The 16,948-nt window shown below is 36.7% G+C and overlaps 1 protein-coding gene across 11 annotated transcripts in view; it reads left to right on the top strand.

Moving 5' to 3' along the window:
- The window catches only part of GPHN (gephyrin), a 271,280-nt gene that overhangs the window by 123,642 nt on the left and 130,690 nt on the right, over positions 1-16,948 (top strand). For 2 of the 11 annotated variants that reach the window (XM_056492847.1, XM_056492845.1), the window contains exon 1: positions 9,401-9,572. The exons of 8 other annotated variants lie outside the window; for them this stretch is intronic. In XM_056492847.1, coding sequence (XP_056348822.1) covers positions 9,531-9,572 — 42 coding nt within the window. In that variant the 5' untranslated portion in view covers positions 9,401-9,530. Of the gene's footprint in view, positions 1-9,400; positions 9,573-16,948 lie in introns of those variants that run through there. One more of the 11 variants, XM_056492840.1, reaches the window with a different exon arrangement.

Raw genomic sequence — 16,948 nt, 5'->3', positions numbered from 1 at the left:
AGAAAACCAAAGGCAATATTCTTACTATCATCATAATTATGTATTTTGAATATGTATGAAACATGAAATTAACACGTGATCAGCTCTTTTCAAATTTTAGTCTTTCCTGTGGTTTTAATTAACAGTTTGTTCTTTCATAGAATCATTTAGGTTGTAAAAGACCTTTAAGATCTCAAGTCCACCTGTAAAACTTAACACTGCCAGGTGCACCATTAGGTCATATTCCCAAGTGCCCCATCTACATGTCCCATCCTTTAAATACCTCCAGGGACAGTGGCTCCACCACTTCCATGAGCAGCCTGTTCCAATTGGTAACCCTTGGTAACCCTTCTGGTGGAGACATTTTTTCTTAAGATGCAATCTAACCCCTGGCAGAACTTGAAATGGCTGCCATTCCTCTTATGTAATTTTTTTTTCTTATATGACATAAATATGTAATTTATTTATTATTTGTGAAAAGAGACCAAAGACCACATTTCTACAGCCTCCTTTTTCTGATAGTTGTAGAGAATGGTAAGGTTTCCCTGAGCCTCCTTTTCTCCAAGTTAAACACCTCCAGCTCCCTCAGCACCTCATGAAAACCTGTGCTCCAGACCCTTCACCAACTTCATTGCCTACCTTTGGATACATCATCAGTAGTCACAACCTAGTTCCTCAAATTAATACATGGGGCACAAGTTTCTCTCTGAGTGCCTATTTATTGTCACATTTAAATCACTTCAGCATGTTGGTTCCAAAATCAGGAATAAGATGCAATGCATCAAGCCCACTGATGAATAGCAAGTTTCTTTTGCACACAGGATAGATAATATCTTAGTAATGCAATTAAAAAAAAATAAATTAAAATTGAAACTCTGGTATAAACAGTTAATTTAAAATGATTTTCTAGATCACTGATATTTCTCTCATGCAAAACTCCCCATGGAAACCTGATTATTTGCTCTTTGCCATTGTAGATTATCAGTGGGGAACTGAAGGTAACATCCAAAGTATATAGTTTGCAAAAAAAATTAAACATTTTCTTATCAGACCTTATCAGACACTGAAATCTATCCAAAGAACAGAGATTACTGATGAAAGTTTTTGTACAAATAGGTCAGAGAGAAATTTAATATTTCCCTATGAAAACATCATTATAATAAAAGGAGCCTAAAGGTGTGAAGTCTGTTTATTCTATTAGCCTGCAATTATTTCCTGAGCAAAATAGTATTCTCTTGTCAGTACTGTAAATTAGGATGTCCAGATGTTAACTTGCTAGTTAAGACCTTCAACTGAGTTTAATTGAAGTGGTAGTCTATTTTGCTGTGCCTCAGTTTCATTATTGATTTTATTAGGGTTTCTTTTCCCCTAAGGGTCAAAAATATAGGAAATTCAAATTTCCCAAAATCAAAAACTATGGTAGATAAGTTGCTGTCTGAAATAAAAAGTCTTATTGCTGTTGGTTTTTAGTGTAGAAAGCTGTATGCTGTTTATTCAAATAAAATGTATTTAGTGTAGCCAATGGTCTTATATTTTCTTGTTGATATTTTGAAATTTGGGTGACAGACAAAAATGCTTAGAGTTTACTGCTAAATATATCTGCTTTTGGAGTTAGAAGTGAAAGCTGAAACAGGAGCTAAAGACTTAAGGGACTACTGTCACATCCTGAGGTGTCTCCTTAAACCTGAGATCACCTCTGGAGGACATGCAGGTGATCTGGAACCCAGCTCTTTCCAATGCCCATCAATGAGAAACTGCAGGAGGCTGTTCTTAGAGGTGTTCATGGTTGTTTATTGTTCCTTATCTTAGGAATGCTTGGTCCAGCGAACAGCAGTCTGCTCGCCAGACGTCCATGACAGAATCTGCCTGGCAGAGGCAGGACTTATCTTTTATAGTCTAAATTACGTACTAGGTATTTACAAATGACCCCCAATACAATACAATCTTGTTACATGGTCCAGCTCTGTTCTCATCCAATCTAAAAGTGCCAGCGTGTCACCCAGCATGGATGACATGGAGAAGAAGGAGGAAGAGGTATCCACACCCCCAATTCTCCATCTTGGCCACGTGTCCCTTATCACAAACATTCTAGAAATCTGCTAATTCTACATTCTAACAGTCTAATTTACACTCTCTTTATTTTTGTGGCTTGCATTTCTTCTCTCAATGTTGGTAAGTTGCTCCAAGGAGCCACATCCAGCCCCCGAGACACCTGGGTCCCATTCCAGGGTCTTTGGGGACCCCGCCAGGGGGGTCTTAAACCTTCCAGGGAAGCCAGAGGAATAGTCTGGACTCCCACAACTACTAAATGATTTGTGACATTTAGGAAGGAATAGCTGTGGTGGCTTTAAAATTGGATTAATTTTTTCAAGTTGATCAGTATGGATGCTTCCATCTGCAAAACCAACATACTGTGCATGGATTCATTGGTTCAAATGTAAAGGCTCTTGGAAGATTACTTCTATAGAATTATTGGATTCCTGATAGACCTGATATTTAACCACAGATTTATAACTCTTAGCAGAAGAAAAAACAACAACTTTTATTTCTTTTTGCTATTTTCAAATATGATAGTATTAGTGGGCCTGGAGAGAGAACTCTTCCAGGACAGAAAAGACTTGACTGGTAATTGCAAGAAAAAAGCAAAGGCCTCTCCTTCTGTAGTCAGAAGTGATGGGTCTTGAAATGAAAAGAGAGTTCTGTGTGTGTGTGTGTGTGTGTGTGTTTTCTGTACTGGAAGAAAGTAAGAGAGAGGGAAGTGCCAGGTTCTTTCCGGGTCTCAGCAAAAAAGGCCTGACAACAAATAGCTGAATGAAATACCTGCTTTCATAAAGCAAAGGAAGAGGAGGAATATAAGTAGCAAATAAATCTTACTCCCTTCAGGTGCTGGGAACTGTTTGTTCATGCAGCATCAGATCAATCTGTGGATGGATTTCTCCACTCATGAGAAATTTTTGCCACTGTTTTAGATAAAAGAAAGCTGGTGGTGTAATCACCAGTACTGAATTGGAGCTGCCTACAGACTCCTCCATTACAATGAGGTGGATGAGTCTGTCCTTTGTCCAAAGGGCTTTGTGCAGCATGACACATTCCTGAAAACCATGCTGAACATAGAGCAGAGAGCAGCCTTCTGTGGGAACTTCAAGGGAACTGTTACATACATCAGTTCCTTGATGTACAATGGCCCCCAAGTCAGGAGCACTACAATGTAAGAAATGTTATAAACAGAACAGTGTGTGGTCCTTGATTTCCAGAGGGTGTTGCCCAGTTGTTGCTCACAGATGAAATGTATTGCCTATCTCCCTCATCCACTAATGCCACCTACTCTCTCTTACTGAAAATACTGTCTGTATGACTGTGCTGTCTGTGTAGGCTCTTCATCACTCTCCAGCACTAAAGTGGCAATTGTCTCTACAAGGGTAAGCAGTAGTCCAGAGATAACATATACTGCATGCATCATAATCCCCAAAGTAGGATGTGTGGGAGATGATACAACTCTTTGAAAGGGGCAGTATGGTATTTTGAGTTATTGCAATGAAGCCTTTCTTCTAAGTTGCATTGAGCACTTGACTGTAATGTGATTTGACCTTGTCCAGAAAGGTAAGTTTTGCAATTAAATAACTGAAAATCACTTATATAAGTATTTTCATGTAACAGACCATATGTTAGAATAATGGTATATAAAGCAGGTGATACACAGTTGAAGAGACTCATTATTTCTTATGCAACTCTTCTTTGAACTATATAAATAACTCTGGATTCTGGTAAAGGTTAACCGTATGTGTCTTCTTAAATCTTTAAAATAACAAACAAGTACTCATAGTCCAGAGGGCTTTCCATGAATTCTGGAAATTACCTCTAGAAATTACTCATACTTTAGCAAAGAGGGTTCTCAGTGGCACAGAATCTGGTTGGAAGCCTGTCACTAGTGGAGTCTTCTGAGGTTCAGTATTCATTAACTTACTCATCAATTTCTTGGATGAAGGGCAGATGCCTCCTCAGCAAGTTCACTGATGACACAAAGCTGGGAGGAGTGGCTGATATCCCAGAGGGCTGTGCAGCCCTTCAGAAGGACCTTGACAGGCTGGAGAGATGGGCAGAGAACTGTCTGAGGTTCAACAAATGCAAGTGCAGGGTCCTGCACTGGGCAGGAATAACCCCATGGACCAGCACAGCTGGGGCTGAGCTGCTGGGAAGCAGCTCTGTGGAGAAGGACCTGGGGGTGCTGGTGGACAACAAACTGTCCCTGAGCCAGCAGTGTGTCCTTGTGGGCAAGAAGGACAATGGGATCCTGGGGTGCATGAGGAAAAGCATGGCCAGCAGGTCGAGGGAGGGGATCCTGCTCTTCTACTCAGCCCTGGTGAGCCTCACCTGGAGTGCTGTGTCCAGTTCTGGGCTCCTCAGGACAAGAGAGGAAGCTCCTGGAACAGGTCCAGTGAAGGGCTATTAAGATGATGAGGGAACTGGAGCATCTCTTATGAGGGAAGGCTGAGGGAGCTGGGCCTACTGAAGCGGGAGGTCATCAGTGTCTGTGAGTATCTGAAGGGAGGGCGTCAGAGGATAGAACCTTGTGTGGGAATGGTGCCAAACATCTGGCAGCCTTACCAAGATAAGAACAAGAGTTTGTTAACCTTAAAGGCCCAACTAATTTGTGTGTTTGCTGAGGATGTTGTGAATCTGGGTGGAAAACCACTGTATGAGTATGTTGCTTATTGTGATTGAAAACAATCACGTGCATGGAATGCTTGAGACATGTTTTGTGTGTTACAAAATTAGCAAGAGGCCCTAAGGATCAATTAGAAAGCAGTGGTTTATCTCTAAAGAAATTAAATATAAGGGAGCTCATATGGGAGAGAGAGAGTAGGAAGAGAAAAACAACACCTGTGGAACTGAAAACTGATGCACTGCATCCGTGTGTTTTTTCTTTGCTGACATCTTCATACCAACATTCTGATATTTTGTATTTAGATGTTTTATATTTGGATTATTTCCTACATTTAGATTTTTCTTTGCTTTGGATCCCATCATCAACAGCCAGGGTCTTCTTTGTGGTGCCAAGTAATAGGACAAGAGTCAATGTGCAGAAACTGATGCGCAGGTAGTTCCACCTGAACATGAAGAAGATCTTCTTTACTGTGCAGGTGGTCGAGCACTGGAATGGATTGCCCAAAGGGGTGCTGGGGACTCCTTCCTTTGCACAAGATTGTGTCCAGGTGATTCTTGAATGTCTCTGCAGCAGTCAAGAGACTTGATATGATCGCTGCAAGCATTTATAAGGAGAAAGTATTCTATGCTTCTCTTATTCTGATACTAATGATTAGTATTTTTTTTATGATTTAATCAGTAAAGTTTGGCATATGTGTTTAGAAAAACAAGAGATGACAACTGATTCTGCTTAGAATTGTCCTTTCCAACTATTTTCATGTATTTCTTTGAACTTTCTTCATGTCTTAGTCAACCTTTGTGGATTTGTTAACATTATGAGACCTGGTTGAGCTAGATCTGTTTGGTGAAGCATTTGCTTTATTAAGCTTCTGTTTGCTCCATATGCAGCAACTTTATCAAATAAGCAAGACTTCCTAAAAAGTTGTCTCCAGCTTAGTTGGCTCAGAAAAATATACCTTTTGTTTTTATATGTCGTCTTTATCATATAACAAAATGATAACATAACTTTCTTTATAGCACAAAATAATTTCCAAGAATTTAAGACCTTAGAAACAATGAGGATTAGAATATAAAGAATTTTTTCAAAAGTGCTGTAGGTTGTTCGAAATTCTGTATATTATTTTACCAGAGAGATTTCCAACACCATAAAGGCATGGTTGAACAACCTTAGTACCCTGGCAGATTTTGGTTTCATTTATATCATCTGCAGAAACAGTAGGAAGGTGATTCTGAAATTTCTTTATTATTCTGAATGCTTTTATTGCCACCTGATTCCAAGCAATTTTGTTGTTAGGATATATCAAGAAAAAATGAGCACTTTAAAAAAAATATTCCAATAGAGAAATGGCCTGAAAGTTTCAGCTCTTAGGGCAAGAAATCTTTCTGATATAAATTGTTCTGCATTTGTTTTCTCCCAAGTATAAAAGTTGAAATCTTTGATTGCAGTGGGATTGGCTAATTCTAAGACACCTCTGCAAGCTGCAATGGAAGCAGATGATGGCTCATCAAATTCTATGGTAACAGCTTTCACTCAGTATTATGTAATAGTTATAATCCTTTGGGCCTGTAAGAGAGAGTCTGCATGGACTGAATTCTGAAAATGTTTTGCCTTTCAAGAGAATGGCCTTTCCAGTTCAGTAGTTCAGTCACTCTTGTAAGTTTGGCTCTGTCTTGCAAAAAGGTTCTTTCTTTATGTTTTAGTCTTTGGATGCTTACATTTACTTAGGAATAAGCAATAACCTAATCAGCAAGGCACCCTATTACTAGTTCATTCTATTATTTTATTGTGCTCTATCTTAAAAAAAAAAAAAAAAAGGCAACCGGGGCACATAGGGAAAAATCTTTTTTTCTCTTGTAACTGTGATCATAGTTACTCATTTTTCATTGCCTTCAACAGCTGTTAACATGTTTTTTGCATTAATAACCATCAAATAATTTCAAGTGATTTTTATACTTTCCTTATCACTTTTGAGAATCATCTTCAGGGTCTCCAGGATTACTCCTACTTGACAAATAATAGAGAAGAGCAGACAGCCTAGTCAGATCCAGAATACTCCAGTCATCTTTATTTTGTTGCATATACCTTTCTCTGTTGTTTATCCCTATCACAAGAATATATCCAAGCAGGATGTCCACATCTTCCTTATATTTAGAAAACTAAAGGATATTTTTTTGTTTTGGAGCTTCTTTACTGATGCTTTATTATTTTCTGGAAGCTAAATCTAACACTGATTATTTGATGTAAAAAGTCATTCACCATCTTAAATTGACACTATCATAGGTCACAGTAAGATCCTAGCTTTAATTATTAGGCCACTTGACCTGTACATGCACTGGTTGACTGAAAACATCTTATGCATGTTAATCAGATGTTAGAGAATTAATATAGATGATAGATAATAATCTTAAAAATCTCTCAGCTGGTAGGAGGATCCACTACAAATATGTAGAGATGTCAGCTAGGCTGGCTTCTTCATTGCACCAGAGGAGCATCTTTAAGATATTCTATGATTCTAATAAAAGTTACCAGGCAATATGTTCTGGATCCGTACACTGATGTTCAGAACAATGAGATTTTTAGTAAATGGGACCATCATAGTGCACTGTAGGAGCAAGCATGGAGGTGCTAAATATATCCATTAAGTAATTACTCCATCCATGGAACTGTTATGCTTGATATAATTGTTACAGATTTTCAGGATCTTCAAAATATGCTGGCACATCTTCTCAACAGCAGTTTCTCTGCATATTTGAATAGGCAGTTGTATTGACAATATTATTTGTCAAAGACTAGTAATCTATCATAACATCCAGAAATTAAAATGTCTTTTCTAAAGGACAAGAGCATCTGAGTTGGTAGAGGATATCTTTTGATTTCCATGCATTTCAGATCAGTGCTTATTTACCAATGCCCTTAATTCTGTTGTTAGAAAAAAACAGTGTCTGTGTCATCACAGTCACTCCATTCTGGCTTGAACAGTATCAGTACTTGGAATTCAGGAGTTTGTGAGCATCTATTATAGCTATGCTGCCTTTGTTTCCCCACACTGATCATTTGGACTAATAGACTCAGACATAATTGACTCCTCATACAGTGAAGTGTAATACCATATTTGACTATTTAAACATACAGAACATTTTGGATAGGAAGGAGACCATAGCCTTTACATGTGCTACAAAATGGCAATGTTTTCACCTCAGGAAGAACCCATTATCTGTTAGAGCCTTGTTTCTCAGTATTCTAGAAAGCTAGAGTTTTTTGCAATGCTGCCTGTGGTTGTGCTAAAATATACTCATTGTTTTGGCATGTCATACAGGAGCCTGGTTTAATAGAGCCATACAGCAATTTTATTTGGATTAGGCGTGTAAAATGGTTCTCTTTTTATGGTGTATTGGTTGTAAGTTACCCCAATTGGCAAACATAAAGAGAAGTACTCAGTAAAGACAAAACTGTGGGGTTTTTATTTTATGATTTCACCATGTTCTGACAGTAGTTGTAGTCGTAAGCAGCTATGTGAGAAACTTCTTTTGTAGTCTTCATAGACGTATTTTAGCTCTTCCCTCGTTCTTCAGTCTGTGGCAATCTTGGAACTCCCAAGCCAAAACATTAATCAGTCTCTAGGGCAGTCAGTTTTGCTTCTCTCCAGAGTAATGATAGCTAGTAGCATGAAAGTATAGTCTAGACATGCATACTTTATGAGAAAATGATATTATCTGTATGACATGTTTGTTGCTGCTTTGTTCTCTGAATATTTGTGATGTGTAGTTCCTTTGCTTTTTTTCCGTATTTTGGTGAGGCTACCAGGTTGCTCTCTCTGAGTACACTGATGTTCACACATTTCAGAACTCCCATCTTCCTAACAGATGATCAGGATGTGTTGAATTGTTCATGATTGATGGCAGTTTCCCACTGTTCATGCAGTGAAAAAACACGGTATTACAGGGGTTGCTTCTCCTCTTTTGAGCTCTTAAATTCTTGTCCTGCTCACTCCTTCTGCTTGTGTCTATGAAAGCAGTACATTTGGAGACAGTTTTCTCAGCCAGCTAGTGAAGTATATGGGTCTTTATAGCTGCTGTTTTCCATACTGCCTGTATATGGGCAGAGTATCTGTTCTTCAGTCATTCTGGGGTCCTTCTTGAAATGGTGCTGAAGATCCAGATGGACAAGAAAATTAGTCCTTCAGTACTCATTTCCAGATCTTAGGCTTCTTTGATTGAATATATTTTTGATTTCATAAGGCCTTTATAATTTCTCTTCAAAGGTCCAAGTTTTCTAGTTTGTTTCTTTTCTTGTTGCACTGTGGAATATCGAAAAGTTTAGATGATTCACACAATGATTGTTCGGTTGGCTTTCTGTCTCTGAGTAGACTCAAGGAACTTCATACAGCCAAACCAAATTCTGTTAGATCTCTGGACAAACTTAGTATCTGTATTGTATGGTATTTAGACGTGCTGTAAGGTCACCTAGAGTTCTCTCTTTGCTTTCCTCCAACATTGTCTTAGTCTGATAGGATCCAGGGCTGTTTCAGCCTTTAGTGGAGTGATGCTGCAGTTGTTCATGAAAGTCCTCAGGCCTTCTCCTGGATGGGAAAAGGCAAAGGTAACTGATCAGAGTGAGTCGTTGTGGGAATGTACATGCAGACTCAAAGAAGAAAGGTTACTCATCAGTAACTGGTGTTCTTTGAGAGGTACAGTCTGCATGTACATTAGTCTCCTACCTGCTTTTCCCCTCTTTCTGAATCTCTTTCAGGTTTGATTGTGCATTTAAGAGGAACTGCAGTGGTGGCGGATGCACTCTGCCCTGTGTCAATGCCTCGAGCAGGACGAGGGGAGCAGTGGGAGTGCCCCTGCAGGGCAGGCCACGAGCCCACCCACTCTTAGAGTATATGTATGGACTAAGTGTCTCAAAGTACTGCAGCTGTTCATTGGTAGGTAAATTTTCTTTACTGTATTCTCACAGGTAAAGCAGTAGATTTTCTTTTTCAAACCAATTTCATTCATTGAATCTATGGATAATATGCATGAACAATACACGGGGGGGAAATTTACACCACAAACTGCATTACACTGAGTAGCTCCCTGTCTCTCTAATGGTTTCATCTCTTGTCTTTCTCCCCATCCTAACCTTATTTAGATATTTAAATATCTTTATTGTATTGAATTTGTCATTTCCTTTGAGAGCTACATGAAAACTTGAGATCATATAAGTTGTAATATAATTTAAAAAATAAAACTAAATCATGTCTTTCACAATTGTAGCTAAGTGCGATCTAATATGTAAGATTGTATTTACTATTAGAAAATGAGGCTAGAAATGGATTCTGTAAGAAACAGTTATATTTGTACTAGTATATTTATCTTTAAAACTTCTTAGTTGCAGGAAAGCAAACATTTGAGTTTAAACATTTTTTCCACAGCTGATCTTATGTGGTTTTCTTTCTTTTTAATTATATAAGCCTTGTAGTAATTTTCTAATTCACTACACTTCCTGCCAAGTAAACATGTAGACATGGGGTATGACCTGGCTTAAACTGGAGATGTACTTGTCCCTGTATGCAAATTCTGCAAATGGTTCTTTTCAAGTGCAGTTTCTAAGAAGGGCAGTTTATATGAATTGAAGGCTATTACAGAAATATGATTCTGAGATGTTTGTACTGGGAGTGCTCTGATACTGTCACCTTTGCAAATATGGTGGATGTGCTTTTACCAGTTCCTTAGGGCTGTAGCAGTTAATGTTGCCTTGGCAGCTCAAAGAAATTTACAGTTGGTTTTCTGTCACTTTGCCATTTCTATATATTAAGTTGTAGTTTATCTGGGCTTAGTTACAGCCTGCAAACTTTGCTGAAGCTTCTGATCTGTGGTACATGAGATACATGTGCTGTAGATATTGGTGTACACACGCATAAAATATTATGAAGAACTCTAGTTTTAGAAAATTACTGACTGTGTATAATATCAAGCTGCCTTTTCACATTCTAAGAAAACCCAAAGTAAATAGTTTTCAAACAACCTTAGATGAACACTATATGTATGCAAAGGGAAAGAAAGTGTGGAAAAAGCCATCTTGTTCTGCCCAGTAATCTGAAGTTTATAACTCCCAAACCAAGCATTTATTCTTGTGATAACAGGCCTTTGAAGTGCTCTTTTAATTTAAGAAAATTTTAAAAATTTAAAAAACAAGGAGAGAAAGTTTCTATTTATCTGTTGTTAGTAAATAGCATTGGATTCATTTACTTGGTTTTATGCTTTCTTTTTCCTTTTCGTTCCAGTTGCTATTTAGCTTGTATTGCTGTAGGAATAAGAAAAAAATTTATATTAGAACTCTAGGTTCTCACTAGGAAAAGTGATCCTGGCAAGGAGGCATTATGTCTTTCTAAAATTTTTAATTGTTTTTAATTCTTAAGAAAACCAGATTTTTTATAAATCTATAATATTTGTTTTAGTGAGTAAATATATTTTAGGGAGACACCTTTTATGCATGGCAGAAATGAGACTCATTGAACTTTGGTGCTTTTGCTAATACATTTTTATTAGATAAAGATGAGCACATGCACACATAGGCCCACACTTATGTATATATCTGCCAAATACAGAGTCAGCAGTAAAGTTCTTTGTACAGACACATCTGGAAAGTATCTGACTCTAAGTTCCATCTCTTCCTCCAAACATCTGAAGAAAACTGTTTTGCTCAGTGCCCAATCCTTTCCTGTGAGTAGCTGTGGGTAACCTTAGCATGACTCTGGGAGGATACCAGTGGCATGTTAGATGGGAACAGGTTCTTGTGCAGAAGGAAAAGGGTCTTGTGCCTTTGTGTGCACATAGGTGCATGGTTTGTTCTAGATTGACTTGTAGTTTTTAATGCAATTATTAAATCATACAGTAAATTCATTATTTTTCTTGCTTATACTAAGACTAGTATTTCAAGGTAGGTAGCTTGAAATAAGAATCTTTCCTTTGTTTTTCTGAGAGGAAATCAATCTTGTTCATGGCCTCTACTGTCTTTGCCTCTCTCTATCAAAATAATTAGAAATTCTTTTGTCAGTCTCACCTCTTAAAAGTGTTGGCACTTCCAGTCATGATGATTTGACCGAACACTTCAGAGTTTGCACATCTCTCTGCTAGACTTCCCTTACTTGTTTGCATAGATGAACTCTGTTGATGACTGCACTTCAGTGCCTACTTTTTTTTTTTTTTCCTCTTTTTTTGGGGAGGGCTAATTACCATAACTAGTAGATTTTAGAAGACATGAAGTTTTTTGGTTTTTTTAAAAGGTTGTTACCGACTGCATAGGTATGTTGAACTTTGAAGTATTTGATAGCAACAATGTACTTGAAATGTAAAATGCCTGTAATTAAATTTCCATTTTAAAAGTATGCCATTTATAGAGTACATTTTCCTTACATTTCTCCTTTAGTTTTGCATTTCAATAAAATAGTTACATTTTTATGACGTCTTCTAATACATTGGCTTAGTATTTTTAAAAAAAAACTGCAGCATGACTGTGGTGCTGGAAACTGCAAATTTACCTGTAGAATCTTTGAAAGACAACTTACTATGTTCTGTAAAATCTTAAAATTTAAAAAGCTCTATTTACACACAGTGAAATACATACTTGCATTTCATCCAAGTCTCTTGAATAAAGAGATTAGACTGAACATATTCCTAACATTTCTCTTACTTTCTGCCTTCTGCTGGTGGGGAAAGGATAAAAGGAATGGAGGTAATAGAAAACATCAAGCATGTTTTCATGGTGTTTTAATGTTTAATTTTCTGAAATTCTTAAATAATTTTGAGATTGATTTCTTGGGAAGTTTTTGCTCCACACATGAGTATCTTCAGGCCTCCACATTTCATGGAAGCTTTTGAACAATAAGTAAAAGGATTGTGAGCTTAAGAAATAAAATCTTCACAAGAAGTAGGGAAAAAATATATGAAATTAATTCCAAGAATACACTAACATTTCGAAGACCTTCCCTGCTTTTCAAACTTAATGCTGAACTCTGCTCATTACTTCATTGGCTTTCTTTATGGGTATTTGTGTTCTTGCATGGTCCCCAGTAAATGATTTTCCTTTTTAAATTTATAGACAAGCCATGGTCCACTGTATAGAGAAGATTCAAACTCCTAAATAATACAATGAGGAACAAATGGGTTACTTTTACCTTTTGTTCTTCTGTTTTCCTGCTTTGTGTGCTGTGACATGAATTCCTGATTAATTCAGTTGTGTATGCCCTCAGCTGTCATAGAATCAGGCTTAATTTTTTGTGAGCTGGGGTCTGGAGCTGTCCAAGCTACATGATTAAGTAAAGGTTGTTATGAGATTTTAATGTGCTAATTGCTATATTCCTGAAACTCAGTGTTTAAAATGACATCCAGTTTTCTTAGCAAATCTGTGACTATGCAGACTTTCTATTTTTTGATATGTTTTGCCATGTTGTCATTCATTATAGTTTCTTCATTGTGATGATATTAAATCATCATACTTGAAATTTATCTTGTACACTCTTTAAGCTTGAGCCCAAAAAAGTGTTAAAGAAAAGTAGATTGATATTTATTATGGCTTTTTATATATTCATATTTTTTAAATTTGACTTGGATTGCTAAGGAAAGTTATCATTATACATTTAAAAACATACTGTTCTGTGTTTCTCCTAGCACTTAAAAATGTATTTTCCTAGAGTAAACAGGGTTTGCTTTCAAATACAGAATTTACATAATTTTATGAAGTTTGTAGTTTGGAGATCTGTTCTGGAGAACAGACTTCTGCATCTCTGAACACTGTCAGTAGTTTGCCCTGGAAGCCACACTGATCTTTTAAGTCACATGAATTTGTTTTGAGAATACTTCTGGATAGTGTGCATGTCTGTAAACCACCTTATACTGAAATTACGTTTCAAAGTCCAATGTAAACAAATGTATGTTGTTTCATAATTAAATTTCATATTTAACACTTATAATTGTTCAGCAGTTTAAATTAAATTTTTATGTATTTTACTTACTGTGTGATTGGTGATGCATATAAGGTGAAATAACTTCACGATTGCAATGTGCTGGAAAAATCTAGCATGTGCCAAAATGCCAAACATCTTTGTTAACTATAGAATTAAGAATTGTTTAACTAGTTTCAATACTGAATGAAGGACTTCTCTATGGATTTATTATGAAAACCTGTCCTGTTTATATTTTTAGCATTTCCCTGTTCTTTCCAGGTGTTTTAAGTTGTAACAATGTACGTCATATTCTAGTGGCCATAGTATGTGAAATTATGTATGTGTATTGAGAATTATTTTTACAATTCTTGTATTGTGAAGTAAATTATGTATTGATCAGAAAAATGTATACATGTTTATCTAAGTTTAAGCACTAGAATATTGACTTGAAGGAAGATATTCTAGTAATTTTGGAAACAGAAACACGTGGGAGTGTTATCACACTCTCATAGCAGTGATGGCAAAAATAGGACAATGAAAAAAAGGCAAGACATACCATAGAAGACATACCATCATAGAAAAGGAAAAGTCATCAGGACTTCAGCTCTTCTGTGTTGGCATTTAATCTGATCCACAATGAGCTTTGTTGTGTGCTTTGTAGCACTTCTCCAGTTAAAGGTCACAGTCTCAATGTCTATGTGGAAAATCACCATACAGTAGTGCTAAGAGAACTGGAGGAGACTTGCAACCAGTCTCAAGTTTAAATTTCTGGCTAAGATAATCCACAAACTTTAGTTATCTCCAAAGATCAGGGCATTGTTCCTCTCTTTCCAGAAAGGAATCCCTATTTGTTTTTCCAGTTCACTTACACAGAGATTAAGGGATGGTATGTTAATGGAGTACAGAATAGCCCATTTTCCTATCCATTGTAATTGTGCGTTTTGTGATCAGGTCTCTTATGTGTCATGGTGGGGCATTATCCTGCAGAAATGATTGGTAAGGAAGAGTTACTAGAAATGCAACAATACTTAATCATGAAGAATTGCTGGAAAATCCTACCAAATTCAAGCATGATGTATTTTCTCTCTCTTGAACCCTGTAGATCAAGGCAGAGTGGTGTAGGGAAAAACCTGAACCCTAGAAATAGTTTTAAATACAAAAGGAAATTACCAACATTTTGTAGCTTGCTCATTGCACTCATTGCAACAATGGCAATGTTGCATCTTGGACATGGAGATCCTTAAGTTAGCTCCACAGCAGGAAATGTGTCTTTAAGTGTTCAAGCTGTTCACTGACTGAAATGTCAGGTAGTAGCTTAGGTGATGCCACAAAAAAATATTTCTGTACAGCTTTTGGACTTAGTGTATCCTAATGTGGTGGTACCTTTATGAATTTGCAAGCATGTACTTGCCGTATACATAGGCTTTCTGCACTGTGCTACACACTGTAGGCATTTTTTCTATGAGGTATTGATCTTTATTGGTCTTTAAATCAGTAAATTTACATGTGAAAGACTAAGAACTCAGAAAAAATGAGGCAAGATTTTTCTGCAGTGTTGAAGTTAACACTGGTCATGGGAAGATTCGAACAGATCATTAACAAAGTTTTGAGTAGTGTTGTAAGTAAAGGAATTTCAATACTGGGCAGTGCATGGGAAGTCCAATGAGCAGTTCCAGGTTGCAGGAGAGAGGGAGCTGACAGAAGCAAGAGCTCTTTGGAGCAAGAGGCAGAAACAGGCTGGTTGTTATATCTAAGGATTTCTTACTCATTTGAATGAGAGAAATTTAAACTTATTTAAAAGAGAAAATACGAGGAATTAGGTAAAGAGGGCAGGGAACTAGATGTAATCTAAAGCTTAAGAAAACAACTGGCCTGACATTTTACTTCTGTGCATCAGAAAGACATAATAAATATCATTATTCTAGGACTTCAGTGAAATCTGAAAATGTTGTGTCATTTTGAAATAAAATTATTTATGGAGGAGCTGTCTGTAATGACTTCTTTTCTGGTATAATATACATTGATCCTGGAGAATAACTGATAAATCCTAATTTGGGATACTAATTGTTAAAAGTATTGAGCTATTTATTGGTTGGGTTTTTTAATTCCCCTAGAGTTCTGTAGCTTTGTTCTGGCTTTCTAAAACTTGGTGGTAATTTTACTGGACTGTTTTCAGAGCCAGCTACTGTATTTTGTATCCATCAGCATCATTCCATTGGCTTGAACAAAATAATAGTGCTTTACATAATCTGTTGACCTAGCCATTTTCTCTTGAAAGCTTATCATCACTGAAACAGTAGAAGAGGAGAAATATGCATAAAAATATGAAATGACATTTTCTTTGCTTGAAATGTTATATAATAATTTTGCTTGTATAGCATCAGGAAAGCCAAATATCAGGTCACTTGCCTAGAGAAATCTTCATTTGAAGACGCAGAAAATTCAGTTCCCTGCAAAGCCAGTACAGAATCTCCCTGGCCCGAGTCCACCATTTGTTCATAATTGATCAGTGTGGGGCTTCCTTTTTTAGCTACTTCTTTTACAGCTATGAGAATATTTTGTGGGACACAGTTTTTTGGGTTAGAAAGGAAATAAATAAGCTGAATATAAGCCTCAGGTATTTTTCCATGGTTTTAAAATATCTAAATGATAAATTTGCACTTCTAAAATACAACCTGAAAAATGAAACCTGAACTTGCTGCTTCCTAGTTAAAGGTCTTCTACTTGAAAGCCTGAAAGTTTCTGTACTATACCAAGAACTTGATGGAGAATTCTATCTAGGAGTCTGCCTAGGTGCACTGATGGAGTAGCAGGAATTGGCACTAAATTATTGCTTGGTTTAATTGAAGAGTTAGGATATTGATTTCTTTCACTTCTTTGTAGTTTTCTTTCACATGAATCCCCACCCCCCATTAACGGGAGTGTTACTGAACTGCAGCAAAATGAGAATAGAGGAAGGATCTGTTTTCCTGTTAAAAGGAGTTTGGCAGGTTTTATTTTTCTAAAGATAAATTCTGCTTTAAAAAAATCAACCCTGGCTGTATTAATTTTTAAAATAAATGCGATATTGAGGTCTACCTTTGCCAAACACTGAACTTCTCTGAAGTGTTCTCTGAAATTTCTACCTATTTAAGTCAAATCAAATATTTTTCTAGATGATAGAGATACCACTCTATTAGGAAATAATTTTCCTAATGCATAACTATGCTATTGAAGCAAAGAATTTTAAGAGCTAAAATCCTTTTTGCTACCATAATTCACTTTTTTTTTTCAAAATGTAAGACAAGTGTTATACTTACTAGTTCATTTATTTATGTATGGGTTTGAGGCATTATCCTTGTTCCTTTCCTGAGCTTATTTGAAATGTTCATATA

Source organism: Oenanthe melanoleuca, chromosome 5, assembly GCF_029582105.1.
Source record: "Oenanthe melanoleuca isolate GR-GAL-2019-014 chromosome 5, OMel1.0, whole genome shotgun sequence".
Classification (NCBI taxonomy): domain Eukaryota; kingdom Metazoa; phylum Chordata; class Aves; order Passeriformes; family Muscicapidae; genus Oenanthe; species Oenanthe melanoleuca.
This window is presented reverse-complemented; position numbering and strand designations above follow the sequence as displayed.